The sequence below is a fragment of the Lontra canadensis genome, unplaced genomic scaffold, assembly GCF_010015895.1.
Source record: "Lontra canadensis isolate GAN:19392208 unplaced genomic scaffold, GSC_riverotter_1.0 scaffold117, whole genome shotgun sequence".
NCBI lineage: Eukaryota > Metazoa > Chordata > Mammalia > Carnivora > Mustelidae > Lontra > Lontra canadensis.
Window position 1 is genome coordinate 3,859,120 of NW_022631111.1, and position 17,387 is coordinate 3,876,506.

General features: G+C 43.7%; 1 protein-coding gene and 1 non-coding gene across 14 annotated transcripts in view; one reads left to right on the top strand and one right to left on the bottom strand.

The window, feature by feature from the left end:
* Nucleotides 1-17,387, bottom strand: part of CLASP1 (cytoplasmic linker associated protein 1) — a 268,754-nt gene that overhangs the window by 169,091 nt on the left and 82,276 nt on the right. For all 13 annotated transcript variants that reach the window (XM_032840927.1, XM_032840929.1, XM_032840926.1 and 10 more), the window contains exons 3-6: nt 7,058-7,136; nt 4,993-5,096; nt 3,684-3,775; nt 1,713-1,788 (exon numbers count right to left, since the gene is read on the bottom strand). In XM_032840927.1, the coding sequence (XP_032696818.1) occupies nt 1,713-1,788; nt 3,684-3,775; nt 4,993-5,096; nt 7,058-7,136 (351 nt within the window). The remainder of the gene's footprint in view (nt 1-1,712; nt 1,789-3,683; nt 3,776-4,992; nt 5,097-7,057; nt 7,137-17,387) is intronic.
* Nucleotides 7,688-7,813, top strand: LOC116857093. Its single transcript, XR_004380691.1, has one exon. It is a non-coding gene; the product is annotated as a U4atac minor spliceosomal RNA (small nuclear RNA).

Sequence of the window (17,387 nt, forward strand, 5' to 3'; positions counted from 1 at the left end):
TAGAGGAGGCTAGCCACCTGCTGGGGCCCACAGCAGGAAAGACTGATGAAAAGTTTAAAGGAAAGGCAAGAGCACAGGCACGTGCAACATATACACACAGCCCAAGAGGAGGAATGATTCCCGTGCATTAGCAGCAGAGAAGCAGGTGGTACTTTCCTGGCCGGAGGGCTCTGGGAGACATGGACTGCGTGTGTCTGTGTGTGCGTGTATACGGGTGCAAATAAACCTTCCTAAGGCAGGTGGGGTTCGACGGGGTACTCCGGCTCTGTCTGCGACAGACTGCCCAAGGATGCCCACCGAGCACCCACCTCACTGTGTGCCAATGCTCAGAATCCCAGGGGCCCACCGCATGGAGTCACATCACCCAAGTGGCCCATGACAGCACCTGAGTTAGGAACAAGAACTTCAGCTAGCCAGGCTGGCTTTCCCGCTGGACTTAAGGATACCATGTGATAGCAGCAATCACCTAATGTGTGACCTCAATAAGGGATTTTTTCTTCCCACAGAAAACAAAAATGGAAACAAGACCAAAAAGGAAGAAAACACAAAACAACCCATTTGGTAACTTAGAATTTTTTTAAAAATTGTTTTTTTACAAATTAACATTGAAACATAAAAGTGTGATTCAGTAAATTGAAACATCTCAAAATTCCACTTCCAGTGTCCTATACTTTCAGTGAAGGCTGGATAAAGGAGTAGATGGCAAGAGGAAAGCAAATGAGATCAAAAGAGACCCGGAGAACCCACAGACAGTGCACAGAGGGGCTGGGGACGGGAAAAGCAGCAACAGAGATAAGAAAGGGCAAAGCAGAGGAAGAAGGAAGGACAAGAGCCAGAGGGGCCCAGAGCCACAGGGACCCGGGAGCCAGGGATCCAGGGAAGGTGGAAGCGAGCTAGCACAACCTCTGTGGGGACATGTCAGCAATGATCAGTCAGGGTTTAACATGAGTTGCCTATGTACCATGTGTATTTCTTTGGTTACTGTTCCAATTTTCGGCCCCTTTATCTAATGAGGTATTTTTCTTATGAGTTCATATGAGCTAATTATCATAAAAATGGCTCTCAGTGATAAACGGAACTGAACCCGTGGGAGAGCCGACACTTCTAAGGCCCAAGCTTGGAAAGTTCTGTGACCTGCCTGGTGACTGCCCACGGATTACCAGCTCTTTTACGCCTACATTAAGGAAGTGGTACTTCGGTGTTTGGTCTCTGGATTTACCTAAGATCTACATAAAATACCATCCATGCCTCATTAGGGTTCAAGGAATTTCATACACCATCGTATTATACAGCACCCGAACAAAATACAGGAAGTCTCCATCCCCTCAGAACAGGTCCCTTAGGCCCCTTCCAATCAATCACCCGACCCCAAGAGGCAAAGCCTGACTGACTGCAATCAGCATTGATCACTTTTCCCCAAGGCCACCCCATTTTGGCTGGAGAGTGAGGGACCAGAGGGACGGTATCTCAGAGCCTGGTCTGGGTGACATCACTTTAAAGGATAGCAAGGCCTCAGCCATATAGAGAACAGGGTGGCGTGACCACCATATTCACCAGTGCTAAAGGGCATTAGTGCTCATTATTTGGAATAATTATCTGAGCATTATAAACAGGAATAGAGTCCCGCCCACCTATCAGGTACACACAGAACACCAGAATGCATCTTAAGGGTTTATAACCAATATTCTTCTTTCTCATTAAAATACACTCACCTGGCTGTTTGGATCTCCAAGTAAATTACATATATGTGGCACAATCTTGCTTAGTGTTAAAGTATGTGCTCCAGAGCTGAAAACAAAAGGAGTGTTTTACTGTTGGTGAGAACAAAGAAAAAGAAATACCCCCCCACACACACCTCCAGGGCCTTCTCGCCCCCTCACACCTCCGCTCCCCTTCCTTCCCATCTTCTGCCCACCGAGTTTCCAAATAAGCATGCCACAAAGGCCCCACCCCTCGGCAGAGTTCAAAACCTTTTTGTGCTGCTCGCTGACCATGCCTTCTCCCCGGCACTCGGGGCTCTCACCATTCTGGCTCCCAACCTGCGATGCCAAGCCAGGGCCCCAGCCTTTCCTGCAGCCCTGCCTGCCTCACACATGGTTGCCCCTGCATTATTATTCTGTCACGCAGGAGTTCCTATTTTGCTCAGCTCAGTGTTTTCAACTAAATGGCAAATCCCCTGAGGGTCCTCCTCACTTAACTCTCCACCTGAGCACAGATGAGGCTCAGTGAACGACTGCTCCGTGGGAAGACCCTGACAGTGGCCACAGAGGGTTCCAGCAAAACCTTGCCCTGCGGGATAGCACGGGAGTCACCGACCACCTTTCACCGTCATAAATGCCAACACAAATAGCCCTTGTGAATGCCATTCTCTGTTCATCTGATGACTTCTTAGGATATATTCTCAGAAGTGAAACCACTGTGATCAAAACTAGAACATTTTTAAGAGATACAAATCTGGGAAAATTTAATGGTACTGAAAAGGCTAACATATGGAGTGGAAAAATTTATAAGGTGACATAAATCTTATTATCCTAGTTCTGTCTTTGAAGTAATGTAACTTTACAGGTTGAACTAAAAACGCACTACAAGTTAACCGTGATTGTGTGAAGGTGGTAGAAATATACCGGATCATTATTTTCTTCCTGATGTAAATTTTCTGACATATACAGTATCACTTTTATAATCAGAAAAGGTGACTTGTAATTTTTCTATTTTAAAAATAGAAAAATTGGTGGGCTTGGTGGGTTAAGCCTCTGCCTTCGGGTAGGGTCATGATCAAATGTAGACCACAAAGAGATACCACTACATACCCATCAAAATGACTAAAAGGAAAAAAAAGAACACTCAGTGCTAACAAGAATCTGAAAAAACGGAATTATTCATACACTGCTGGTGGGAATGTAAAATGGTACAGACAACTCTGGAAAACAGTTCGGTGGTTTCATTAAAATTAAAGCTACCAGAGGACCTCGCAGTGGCACTCTTGGGCACCAACCCAAGAGAAATGCAAGCTTATGCTGCTGCAGGGACACATAGTTACGCGTTCGCAGCAGCTCTGCTTGTAGCAGCCGGAAACTAGAAACTACTTGAACATCCTGCAACAGGTGAATGGGGACTCAAAGAGATGTTTGTACCACGGAATTCTCCTCGGCCGTAAGAAGACATCAAATACTGTTCAGGCAATGCCCACCATGTGCAACCCCAAAGAAATTACGCTGAGTGAAAGAAGTTAATCTCAGAAGCTCACGTTCTGTTTGATTCCATTTATATAACATTCTTGAAATAAAACCACAGAGCTGGTGAGCAGATCAGTGGCTGCGGGGCAGGGCGTGGCATGAGGGAGGCTGTTATGCTGCACAGGTCTGTACTTCATGGTGTGTGTTGGGGAGGGGTCCCTGGAGTGACACACAGGACAGGATGGGACAGAACTGCACACCCAATGCATGTGTGTCACCAGAGGAATCCGTGTCAGCCCTGGGCATTGCCTCGGTATTGCTCTCCTGGCGCTATCAGTGCATGCTACGCATGTAAAATGGAAAGAGTAAAGGACCATGGGGGAAGGGTGCACGGCACTTCCCCGGACATTTCTCTGCAGTTTCCAGAAGTCCATAGTCACTTTGAAACACAAAGTCACAAATAAAAACGCTCAGCCAAGGAAATCCCCCCGCCCCGCCTGGACTTACGCATTGAGTGTGGCAACAAGGCAGAGGCACGTGCCTTCCCGAGTCCGGAAATTCTTGTGCTTGAAGCCTCCCAGCATTCGGTCCCACACATACTGTAGGGGACAGAGGACAGGTGAGAAGAGGAGGAGCCTTTCACTTGACACAGGGACGACAGAAGAGGGACCTCTCAACAGGTGCCAGGTCAGCCCCAGCCACAACCAACCCATTTCATCTCCTCAAGGGCATACGGAAAAATGCTAACTTGTATTTCTGTATCAAGTCAGAGTTTTTCCAAACACATTCCTTTATATAATTGCATTTAGTTATGCCAACAGCTCCAAAAGAAAGGTGTAACCATCTCCATTTCATGGGTGAGGAAAGTAAGGGAAAGCAAGGCTTGGGTCACCTGCCAGAGAGCACACAGTGCTACTGCTCTTCTGGTCTGGACAGCTGTCCCCGCCTTAGCCACAAGTCACACATGTGCTCATCTTTGAAGACGTTCTGGGTTTTACCTTCCCTGGATGGCTTTTCCTAATCTCTCCACCATCCCACCCACCTATACATTACAGAGCGAAAGCCTGGAAGACAGGGCTATGTCCCTCTGTCCATCTATCCACCGGCAGCCCCACTCATTAGCAGATAGGAATGAGGTAGCTCTAGCCAGCCTCCTGACTCCCCAAACACCACAACCACCTCTTCTCAGAGAAACTGAGACAGTTACACAAACGAGCTCAAGAGTCTAATGGATTCAACCAAGCACTCGATACCCATGTTAAGCCCACTATTTTAATCAAAGTATACCTTTTGCTATTTATGACTTTTTAAAACATTCTCTATGGGGGCGGGGGGGAGGGGCAGTGCGGTTGGACAGTGACAGATTAAATGTTATGAAAATTTTCATGTGAAACACATCAGCTTAAAAGAAATTAAACCTTGAGACATCTGGGTGGCTCAGTCAGTGAAAGCATCCTATTCTTGATTTTGACCTAGGTCATGAGATCAAGCCCCAAGATGGGCTCCATGCTGGGCATGGAGCTGCTTAAGATTCTCTCTCTCTCTCTCTGTCCCTCTGCCCCTCCCACGCACACATTCTCTCTCTCTCTCTAAAATAAAAATTATATAAATAAAGAGGTAAGTAAATTTAAAAAGTAAATAAAAAATAAAAGAAATTAAATCTTTTTTTAAGATTTAATTTAATCTCCCCCCCCCCGCCGCCCCCCGTCCACCAGAGAAAGAGCATGCACGTACTGGGAGAGGGGTTTGCAAACAGAGGGGGAGAAAGAGCATCTCAAGCAGACCCCCCACCGAGCAGAGCGCCTCCCCCCACTACCTGGGGATTAGCAGCTTGATCCATGATCTTCAGCAGCAGAGTCTGGTCTTGCTCTCGCACGGAGTCTTTAGCGTCTCCCAGTCTGTCTATTAAACTTGGCAGCACTGAAAAATCGAAACGCAAATTGATCAAACCAAAGCCAATTTTGGAGAGTCTGCAGTTACTAAGTGGGTATTTCAATTACTGGGAAGACAAAATGCTGGCCTAAATGTGGTAGACCATCCTAGAACCACCAATCCTCACAATTCTACTCTTCTCACTAAAACCTTTTTGAGCTACTATAAGAATGTGCAAAACCGGGCGCCTGGGTGGCTCAGTGGGTTAAGCCTCTGCCTTTGGCTCAGGTCATGATCTCAGGGTCCTGGGATTGAACCCCGCATCAGGCTCTCTGCTCAGTGGGGAGCCTGCTACCCACCCCCACCTCTCTGCCTAGTTGTGATGTGTGTGTGTGTGTGTGTGTGTGTGTGTGGTTAAATAAATAAAATCTCTAAAAGAAAAAAAGATTAAAAAGAAGAAGAAGAATGTGCAAAATCCTTTGCATGGACACACCACTTGTCTTCTTCCTTAACCGACCTTCCTCCAGCTAGCTCCCCGCATGTTTTAAGCTGGTGAAATATTAAGAAGGATGTCAGTGGAAGACCCTGGCAGGATGGAGTCAACACATAAGGAACTTTAGGTAAGAGAGGGCTCCAGCACATTCGCTGGGGATACAAGGAGCAGGCACTTACAACTCAGCCTCTCGTCTACACTGTGTGTCTGTCCTTTAACAGAATATATATACACGCATGTGTATTACACTCCAGCTGTTGACTATCAGCTAGTGCTCCAAGGGCATTTACCTACCAGAAGTCAGTTTACTTAGCTGCTTCTAAGAGTCTATAAACCTTTCTTTTACAAGAAATATCCCTGAACAACTCAGCTAACTTATGAGGAAAATGGAATGTTATTAAAATATCAAATATCTAAAAGTAAGGGAGGTTTAATGCCAGTTAATGACATTTAATGTTAATGACACTTAATGCCAGAATAGGAAAAGAGTTCTTAACCTTATCTGAAAAAGCGTATTGACCAGGAAGTTAAGAGAAAATAACAAATACACACGTAGCAACCAAAACTGAGAAGTTCTGTAAGGAAATCCTTGTACAAACAGAGCTGCTTGGTGCTTATATTGTCATTATGAAATTCCAGAGGTCAGGAATTTAGAAATGACTAAATCATCTCTTAAATGATGAAACCTGCTTATTTTTTATTTCATTTTGCTGACATCCTTTTCCCTCCAAAATAAAGAGCGATCACTTAAGGTGCACTTGTAACAACATTTATGATCAAAATGGAAACAGTTAACACCTAGGATATGATCTGGAAAAAACACAGCCACATCGGATTTGCAGACCTTCTCAAGATGGGAAAGCAATGCCTCTCAACTGGGGCAAATACGATTCGGTCCGCACTAAAATGTGAGAGTTGATCTGTATAAAGAATCTGTGTAAGAATAAAAGAATTAGGGGTGCCTGGGTGGCTCAGTGGGTTAAGCCTCTGCCTTCAGCTCAGGTCATGATCTCAGGCTCCTGGGATCGAGCCCCGCATCGGGCTCTCTGCTCAGCAGGGAGCCCGCTTCTTCCCCTCTCTCTCTCTGTGCCTGCTGCTCTGCCTACTCGTGATCTCTCTCTGTCAAATAAATAAATAAAATCTTAAAAAAAAAAAAAGAATAAAAGAATTAGCAGTAATGCCGTGTATTAGAACACAAACGCTGGAAGAAGCCAGCAGAAAGGTATGGTAAAAACAAAAAGCATAAAGATGCCAGCAGATGTGGTGAGGTGGCTGGATCTGGGGTGACCCCAGGAGGGGAGGAGGAGCAGTGGTGCAGCCCCGGCAAGCAGGAGACTGAAGGAGGACTCAAGGGCTGGCTGGGAGGGTGGGAGGACTAAAGCGGAAGGGTGGGTGCGGTGCGGGTGGGGATGAGGGCTGGGTACCGCTATGTGGAGGATTTGGGGACAATGAGCGAAGGCTGGGGGCTGGACGGTGTAGAATGTGGGGCCCCGCTCCACACCTACCCACAGCTCACCTGTGCCAATCTGTGCCTTGAACCGGTCCTGCAGCCGGGTGACCAGTGCGGACAGGATGTCCATGCCGAGAAGAACCACCTGCAAGGGGAAACACCGGGAACCCATTAGCCGCTGGCCTCGGAGCCCACGCTCTGGCCCACCAGCTCCCAGGACGCTCCCCCATTCCTGGCGCAGTCCAATAGACCGGAAAGCGCATGCCGACTAGCAGAATAAACTGGTTGTCAAGAGGGCCGCTCTGATACACAAAGCGCTGTTCACAGCTTAAACACAAAACGTAAGGTGGTATGAAAGGAAATAAAAAACAGCCAGAGGGGGATACACCCGAGGCGCCAGCGGACCAGCGTGGAAGCCTGAGCCGCGGCCCCGCCCCCTACCGGCCCCGCCCCGGCGAGTACGGCGTATGCAAATTACTCGCAGCTGGTGCGTAGCCTTCTGGGTAAAACCAAGCAGCCTGTTCGCGACCTTCAGAAGCCTCAGAAAACAAGAAGCTGCTGATTTGCTTTCGGCAGCTGTGCTCAACACAGGTATACTAGCTACCAGGCGGCTAGGCCGGGCGTTTCGGATTAGTCACCCCAACCCTACCCGGTATTGGCGCTTCCTGCTTGCAGCGCACGCCCAATAAAGCACCAACCATCCTTTTCTTGGGGTTGCGCTACTGTCCAATGAACGTATAGTGAGGACAGTACTGCTAACGCCTAAACAACACGCCCGCATCAACTAGAGCTTTGCTTTATCTTGGTGCAATTTTTGGAAAAAACGAGAACCCTTTTCCCCCAGATCTGAAAGTATAAAAAGCAGTTTAATGTTTATATAGGGTAAGTGTATTACCGTGCCGTAACGCTAGGGGCTGCTCAAGTCAAGCTCTACATCACCATCTGATCTTTACTCTAGTTTTTCTCAAAACTTCTACTTGGTCATTACTTTTAACTACTGAGAGCGAATTTCAACAGTTCTATTTCTCCTTCATCCCTGTTTATCCAGGAAAGTTGACTCATCTACTTAACGAATTCTAAGTACTCCCAAAAAATAAGTGGAGAAAAAGTAAACCTGCGTCATAAAACTCAGCTTTTGCACCTCACTACGTTATTAGCAGACGTACTGAGACATGCTTAAAAAAGTATGACGCCACCTTAAAAATGACAACCCTCCCTACAAACCCTTTCTCAGTAGGAAGCAGTTTTGCTTTGCGCAACTTTCCTTAAAACATGGTTCAAAACTAAATGAAGTAGCCCAGTAACTTACAGAATCAATAAATGAACAAGACTGAAGCAATGATAACCCTAACATCAAGCGTTGTCATTGTCCCCTTTCATCTGTCTGCCACTGCAGCTTGTAAATGCAAACACTGCAGGCTTTTTTCTACTCAGCTTGGAATCCACTACCTCGAAACTGCCCGGTCAGAACCTAAACTGTCCTTGCAAAGACTGGCACCTTGAAGATATCAAAGGAAGTAATTCTTAAAATTCTTTATAAAGAGAACATTAGTTGGGAGTTGTTTTTTTTTTAATATGTAATGGTATAAAACATTTAAAAATAGTGGCTTTACTTACCAGCTAAAGAGGATTTAGGTATCATACACTGATTTCCTCCAAAGACTACAGTACGGAAGTAAAGGGGAATATTTTTACAGTGGAGAAACCTGAAAACCACCACCTCAAGCAGACAATGGGGTCAATATCAACAGTTGCAATTCATGTTGAACAGCACTTGCTGTTGTGTGATTAAAATGACACTTTACATCTGTGAGGTCCTCCTCCAAACCCTTAAGCCCAATTTAATCATGAGTAAAACATCAAATTCCCATAGAAAGACATCCTACAAAATAACCCGACCAGCACTGCCAAGGCATCTAAAACATGGAAGTCCAAGAAACTGTCATAACTTAGAGGTGTCTGGAGACACATGATGACTAAATGTGATGTGGTGTCCTGGGTGGGATCCTGGAACAGATAAAAGCCAGCAGGAAAAAAGTGAGGATCCCTGAATGAACTTTGTCAGGACCTGAGTTAATAATGATGTATCAGTATTGGTTTATAATTGTAACTATAACATACTACTGTTAGATGTTACTATAGAGACTGGGTGTGGTGTACATGGACACCCTCTACACCACCCTCATTTTTCTATAGATCCAAAACTGTCCTAAACATTAAATCTTGTATTTTAAAAAGAGAAGCCCATCACTTAATCAGAACTGGCTTTTCCCTGATGAAATCCTAAGCATGAGTGTGGCTGCTTTCTGGTTGGAGGTTGGAGGGTTATTCATTACAATAATAGTGAGAATGCTGCCTTCAAGTGCTCACCACATCCCTTCAGAACGCATTCAAGACTAAGGTGTAAGAGGGCAATTACACATTCATTTTGAATGAATTCAAAATTCTGTCAGATATCACAGCCCTTGTTGGTAAAGCTCTATGTGGAATTTGAGAGAACACTGTCTTTCATCTTTTCCAGGATGGAAGTTTACTTGGTTGTTTTGATCAGTTCAGGCCTAGCTCAATCCTAAAAAGAAAATTCCAAAACGTCTTGCCCAGACAGACTGGGGAGTCCAGAGACCCCCCGCACCACCACCAAGAAGCCTAGGTTGGCAGATGCTGCCAAAGCCCAGTGAAATAGGACAGGAGAGGACAGAACACAGCCCCGTGCACCTTCACCGCAGAATAAACTACTCTGGAAGGAAGCAGAGGGGCTCATTTATAGTTGTCTAGTTCACCCTGAGTCACAGCCCCAGTGGGCAAGGAAGGGAATCATCACCCACAAATGTTTATCTTCACAGCTCAGGCCCTGCTCCTATGTTTCCATTTCCCTACTGAAGACGGGGCTACATGAATAACTCATTGCCCAGAAGACCCCAATTATTGGCTGTGAAGACTCTGTGTGCCTCAATTTCCTACCTATAAAACGCGGACAGCAGCAGCAGCAGACTCACAGGTCACTGTGTGTATGGGAAGTGCAGGATATAATGCTTGGTGCGTGGTAAGGGCTAGCCTCCACCCCTGCTGGCTGTTATCACCAGCTCACTTTCAGTGCCAGCACCGTGGACAACAGGTACAATCGGTGCTCCGATGAAGCCTACGATTCGACAAGGGACTCGGCTGGGATAGAAGGCTTCCCAGAAAGAGTCACACTACATGAGGCTAAGTTTTGAAAAACCAGCCTTGCACCAAAGGAAGACACGACCTCAAGGCAGAGAGAAGTGCGCAGGCAAAGGTGTGAGACCGCTGCCATGATGGGGGGACAGCTGGAGCCGAGGGCAAGGCTGGGAAGCCACAGGGGACATGGCTGCCGAAGGGCCTCAGACATGTCTGCAGGATGACAGGGCAGCCATTGAAGGGCTGGATTGGTAAACAGGGAGTGACAGGGAGCTGGAGATTTCGACAGGGCACAGCGAACAGCATGAGGAAGCCAGCCTGGGAGAGAGAGGGCAGAGACATTGGGGGAGTGGGGCTCACACCCAACACTTACTGCCTTTAGTTTCCGCCAAGCCATTAACTCTGCATTATCTTCAAGCACCTCCTTCAATATTCCATTTCATTTTCTGAGTTTATGCTTGATTCCAAAGCAAAACTCCTTGAACGTAGGAATACTGTGCTTTGTGTTTCCTCAAAATTCCCCTAATAAATATAGCACAACAGTGGATTCATGGTAAACAGTCAATAAACCCCTTGTATACAAAACAAAAACAAGCTAGTTTACTGATTAGTAATGAATTCATTTGAAACGGATGAGTTCTCAAGGTACAACACAATGTCTTTATCCTACAATTTTATTTTTTTTAAGGTTTTATTTATTTGACAGAGAGAGATCACAAGTAGGAAGAGAGGCAAACAGAGAGAGAGAGAGGAGGAAGCAGGCTCCCTGCCGAGCAGAGAGCCCGATGTGGGACTCGATCCCAGAACTCTGAGATCATGACCTGAGTGGAAGGCAGAGGTTCAACCCACTGAGCCACCCAGGAGCCCCAATCCTACAATTTTAAAAACATGCTTTCAAAAGAACTGAGTAATCGCTAAGTACCTCAAACTAACCCTCATGCTGAAAATAACTAAAAATGCTAAATTATAAAAGAACATCTGCTTGGAAACATCGGAGAACAAGGAAGGCTAAGGAAAGTTACCAGGTCCTGAAACACAAGTAAACTAAAATCCAGAGGGATAAGCATGCGGCAAATAGTTCACTTTTGCCCTTGGGCCGTTTAAACACTGGGAAGGGACAACCAAGGCAGTGAAAATTGCTTTCAGTGACCACATGGGTCTAGGAGAAAAGAGGTTGGATTTCAGAGCCCTCAAAGGCTGGTAGCCTGGATAGACCCCTACAACCTCGGTTAGAAATCCAAATGGCTATACCTTAGGAGAGTGAATTGAAAGTAAAATAGTCTTCAGATAGACCACAGACCAGCTTCCAAGAATCCTGATGGCCAAATAAATATCAATCCCTAACATCAGATGGAAATGATCTTAGCTTAGGTGGTGCCCTAAAAACCTTGGCAGATGGAAACCCACATCACTTCCAGATAGAGAGAACATCATGCTCTCTGGTCCTCAATTTACCTCTCTGAACACTTTTCAAATGCAATGTCCAAAACACAACCAAAGATAACCAGGCATACCAAACAACTATAACTGAAAAGTAGGAGAAACACAGACACACATGAATTAGGTACATGAAAATAATTAGAAATGGATATGAAAATGGTAATTCTGGGATTCCTGGCTGGTTTAGTCAGTAGAGCATGTCTCTAGTTCAAGCCCTACTTTGGACACAGAGCTTACTTAATAATAATAATTCTTGCTATGTGTAAAAACATAAAATATGTGATTAAAATTGGGAGAGAGAAATTACAACTTTTAAAAAAGGGGGTGTCTGGGTGGCTCAGTGGGTTAAAGTCTCTGCCTTTGGCTCAGGTCATGATCCCCAGGTTCTGGGATCAAGCCCAGTATCAGTATCGGTATGGTATCGGACTCTCTGCTCCACGGGAAGCCTGCTTTCCCTGCTCTCTCTCTGCCTACCTGTGATCTCTGTCTGTCAAATAAATGAATGAAATCTTTAAAAAAAAAAAAAAAAGTGACATCGATTTTTTAAAAAAGCACCAAATAATACAATACAATACCAAAAATCAGTACTCCATGGATGGGCCTAAAAACACACTGGACACTGAGTCTGCAGGAGAAACAAAAACAAAAACAAAACCAGAATGAAATAAAAGAGGTAAAAAGATGAAAAATTTTTAAAAGTAGATAAGAGACAAAAGACAGACAGAAAAGAACTAACAAGTTTAAATGGAGCTCAAAATGGGAGAGTAGCAACATCAGGGAAAAAGCAATAGCTGAAACAAATGTGTATCACTATTTTAACAAAAAAGGCAAGAAGGAAGGGTGGGAGGGAAGGAGGGAGGGAAGAAAAAAAATAACAAGTGTTGGGGAGGACAAGGGGAATTAGAATTCTTGGTATACCACTGGTAGGAATATAAAATGGAAATATAAATGGAATATAAATGGAAAATAATAGGGTGCATACTCCAAGAATGAAACACAAAATTACCATATGATCCAGCAATTCCGTTTCTGGGTAAATACCCAAAAGGAGTGAAAGCAGGATTCCAACAGATATTTATATACCTATGTTCCTAGCAACATTATTCAAAATAGCCAGTGGAAAGAGCCAAATTTTGAACCAAGTGTCAAATCAAGCATCATACTTAATGATGAAATACTGGGGGGAAAAAAGAAAAAAATTAAAAGTATAAAACTCACAAAGAAGCAAACTGTCATTATTAATGGAAAATATAAGTAGAAAATCTAGAAGATCTACAGGTGTATTTAAAATTTAAAACTGAGCTAATTAAGCAAGACCAAATAACCCAAAGTCAATACACAAGAGAATCAATTACACATCCGTATCAACAAGCCAAAAGGGAAGTTTTTTTGTTTCCATATTTAATTCAATAAAAATAAACACCTAGGAAAAAATCTAGGCAAATAAGTATCTACTCAAAAAGTCAATGTAACAATAGAAATAAATAAAGAGGACTAAAATAAATGGAAAGATAAACTACAGGTTGGAATACTCAGTACTGTGAAATTTTCATTTCTCCCCAACCAATCTACAGTAAAATTTCACTCAAAATCCCAACTATGTATTTTTTAAAGAACTCCACAAGTTGGGCGCCTGCATGGCTCAATCGGTTAAGCATCTGCCTTCAGCTCAGGTCGTGATCTCGTTATCCTGGGATGGAGCCCCACGTTGAGCTCCCTGCTCAGCAGGGAGTCTGCTTCTCCTTCTCCCTCTGCCCCTCCACCTGCTGCTCATACTCTGTCTCTCTCCCTCTCTCAAATAAATAAATAAATAAAATCTTTAAAAAAAAAAAAAAAAAAGAACTTCACAAGTTGATTCCAAAATCTATGTGGAAATGGCAATGGCAAGATGAGGTGATAAAACTTGCTCCCACTGGATTTCAAGATTATAAAATGGCAGTAATTCAGGCAATGTGCTATCCGGTCAAGGAAAGACAGATATATCAACAGAACAGAATGAAGAAAAGAAACTGGCATATATGGGCACTTAATTTATGACAAAGTGGGCACTACAGAGCAGAAAGAACAGAGATATTCTTTTAAATAAATGCCCCTGGGCAACTGAATATATGGAATAAAAAATTTTAAAAAAACTTGACTCCTATCTCACACCATACACATAAATGAATTCCTGGTAATAGAGATAAGTGTAGGAAAGTAAAACAAAAAAAGCTTTTAGAAAATTACCTAAGAAAATAGGGCATAATAAATACAAATGCTAAAGGAAAAGACCGATGAAATAGATAAAAGTGAAATTAAGAACCTTGGCATAACAAACACTGTAAAAAAGTGAGAGGCAAGTTATATAGAAAGAAGATATTTATGAAACAAGCAACAGCAGGCCTGATCCTAGAATATATATATATATATGTAGATTGTCTACAAACCAATCAATAGGCAACCCAGAACAAAAATGGGCAAAATATTTGAATAGAAACTTCATAAAAGTCAGCAATGGTCAGAATTATACAAAAAGTGGTGCAGCCTCCATTAGTCAACAGAGAAATGCAAATTAAAAATACAAAGAGACGCTATGACATACTCCTCAGAATGGCTAAAATTAAAGACTGACAAGATCAAGTGTTGACGAGAACATGGAAACTCTCATACATGCTGGTAGAAATTTAAATGTAAACCAACACTTTGGAAAACTTGTTGGTTTTACCAAATTTGCAGCGAGTCCACCACTAGGAATAGGTCCAACAGACAGACATGCACACATACAATAGGTGAAATGTACTAAGTTTCTCAGAGCACAGCTATTTGTAATAGCCTAAAACTAGAACCCCATGTGTCCATCTACTGCCGAATGTATGACCTTTGGTTTTCCTACCAAAGAAGACAATAAGTAGTAATAATAAATGAATCACAACAATGCTCAACAATACACATAAAATTAATGATGAATGAAAAGGCCAGATACAAAGTAACTGCACACTTGTATGAAGTTTGAAAACAAGCAAACATAAACTGTAATTTTAAGGTGCATATTAAGGTAATAAAACGATAAAGAAAAGCAAGAAAGTGATAAAAGCCAGGAGTGGTTACTTAGGGGAATGCTAGCGATGTTCTACTTCTTTTCCAGAGTACCAATTAAACAGCTGCTAGCTTTATCATAACTCAGAAAGCTGTGTCTTTGTGTTTCATGCACCTTCCGTATACAGTTCATGATTTTTTTTGAAGTTTAAAAACTAGAAAAGTGGGAGTATTTCTGAACCCCTTGACCTGTAAGTCCATGGCAAGTGGATAGACTTTGTCTCTGCTTCCTTACTTTTCCAAACCACCAACAAAAGCACCAGAAGAGAGTTCTGGTCACCACAGTCCTCCTAGAGCATGACATCTGCTCATTGATCAAAGAAAGAAATATTAAATCCTTTCCCCAAAAAACATCCATAAGAGTCAATCTAGGTAGGCAGACAACTGCATTTCTTAAGCTTCAGAAGACTGAACTGGTTTGGGTAATTTAATATTTCGCACTCATATTGTACCTTATTGTTTTTAAGGCACTTTTGGGTGAACCTGAACCATCTCACACTAACCTGAGATGCAGACCATACTATCCTGAATTTGCAAAAGAGGAAAATAAAGATCAAAGAGGTCAAAAGATTACCCGAAGCCATGAAGCTGGGATAGTGACCAAATTGAAAATAAACCCAAGCCTCCTGACTTTATCAAGGCCATTTTCAGTACAGCAAAATCACAGTATCCCACACCCCGTGTCTATCGTCTTTCTCATCTCTCTCTAGCTAGCTTACATATGACCTCGAACAAGACACAGTACTTCTCTGCCACTAATACCAGATAACCTCTCAGGTCGGCCTCAGCTCTAAACTTCTCTGATGCCCTGATAGTGCCCAGAACAGGAGAAAGTGCAGGGCTCTGTCACACAGATCTGGAATTGAATACCAGCTCTATCTACCACCCCTACTGGCTGGGCTGGGCGGCTCCACCTCCAGCCTTCACATGCTTCCTCAGTACAATCAGAACAAAAATACCTTACAGAATATACATGAGGGTTAAGAGTTTTAACACAGCACCTGGAATACAGTAGGCACTCAGTAAGTGCCCGTTCCCTTCTTTATGAGCGCACCACTTCAAAACACTTAAAAACTTTAAAAAAAAAAAAAAAAAGCAAGCCTGGTCTTATGGGAGAGGAACATAGTCCGAAGAAGAATGTAAGGTTGCCCCAAATCCCATCACTCAGCAATAACTGTTAACATCTGATGACTGTCCCACAAGACATCTCGGCATATGCACACTTGCATGTGAATTCTCCATGAACAAGCGAAAGAGAGGTAGGTAGACAGGTACAGAGAGTTTCTCACACAATATGCCATGGAGTCTTCCCTAATTAATGGATAAGGATCTATACCCGCATTTTCAGTGGCTGTCTGATACCCTACTGTATCTCAGTATCATAAATACTATCCAGTCTCCCCAACCCATGCTGGAATTCAGGTTTGGTTAGAATTTTTTGCTAGTGGAAACAAGACTGTGATGGGTACTCACTCCACACATGTACAGTTATCTCCTTAGGACAAATTCTGAAAAGGACAACTGCTAGGTCAAAGAGAACACACAGTCCCCTTGATGAGCTAGCTCTATTTTTAGCATAATGCACTAGGTGCCCTGTGGGGCTACAGGCTGCTGACTCCTACAAATTTGTTGGTTTTAAAAGACTCTACATTGCAACCTTCTTAAATGAGGAAATTAATTAGCACTCGATGCTGCACTCACTTTTAATTCCAAGAATAAGAGCACAACACAAATACAAAAAAAAAAAAAAAAAAAGAAGAAGTGTGATAAAGTCAGTGATTTTGTGTATTCACACGTCAGATGGGAGAATTATTCACCCAAACCAGTCGTCCTTCAAAGTCACCGACGGAGTCCCTGGGACACTCAACCCAGTGATAAGGCCAGTGGGCACTCCTCTGGAATGGCCTCCAGAGACAGTTTATGAGCCGTAAGTCTGTTAAAATATCAGTAATTAACAGTAGATTAATGGGACTAACCAAGTTATTGGCTTGTTACCTGACCTTGCCCGTATATAAGGACTTTCCCAATGGTAAAGGAACTCAGGAGCACCACATCACTTTTTTCTACACACGTGCAGCAACAGGCCAAGCGAGGAGATGGGCAAGGTATGAATACAGAGAGAGGCAGTCAGTAACCACTGCGGATCTGGTCGAGTACAACTTTCAGCAGGGACAGAAACGTTCTGCCTGCACTGTCCAACACAGCAGCCGCTGGCCACATGTGGCTACTGAGCAACTGAAATGTGAGTGTGAATGAGAAACAGAACTCTAAATTTTACTAGAGACACAAAATTACTTAACTTTGAATAGCCCCAGGAGGCGTATGGCCACCCTGTTGGATGGCACAGCTCTACTCCGATGGTTGCAAATCCCAGCAGGTAAAAACTCAGGTGAGCGTGTGAGAAGGGCAAGGGACCACCTCTTCACGCTCTGCTCACTTGACACCATATAAGAAGGAAGGTCACTGTGGCTAGATCTCCAGATTTTAAACACTGATAACTTACTGAATGGATTCTAAGGGACTGGGGAACCCAAAGAAAACATGCTGTGGGTCCAATCCAGCCAAAGACCCCGAAATCTGCATCTTCTCTCTTCCAGTTACACCTTATAAATATGAGATTAGGCACCAAAGCATTCACAGTTGTCTAAGGCATTATAAGCAAAGATCCCACTTGCCTGCCTGGGCTGCACACCCCCAGCCAGTGCGCAAGGCTCAGAGCTCT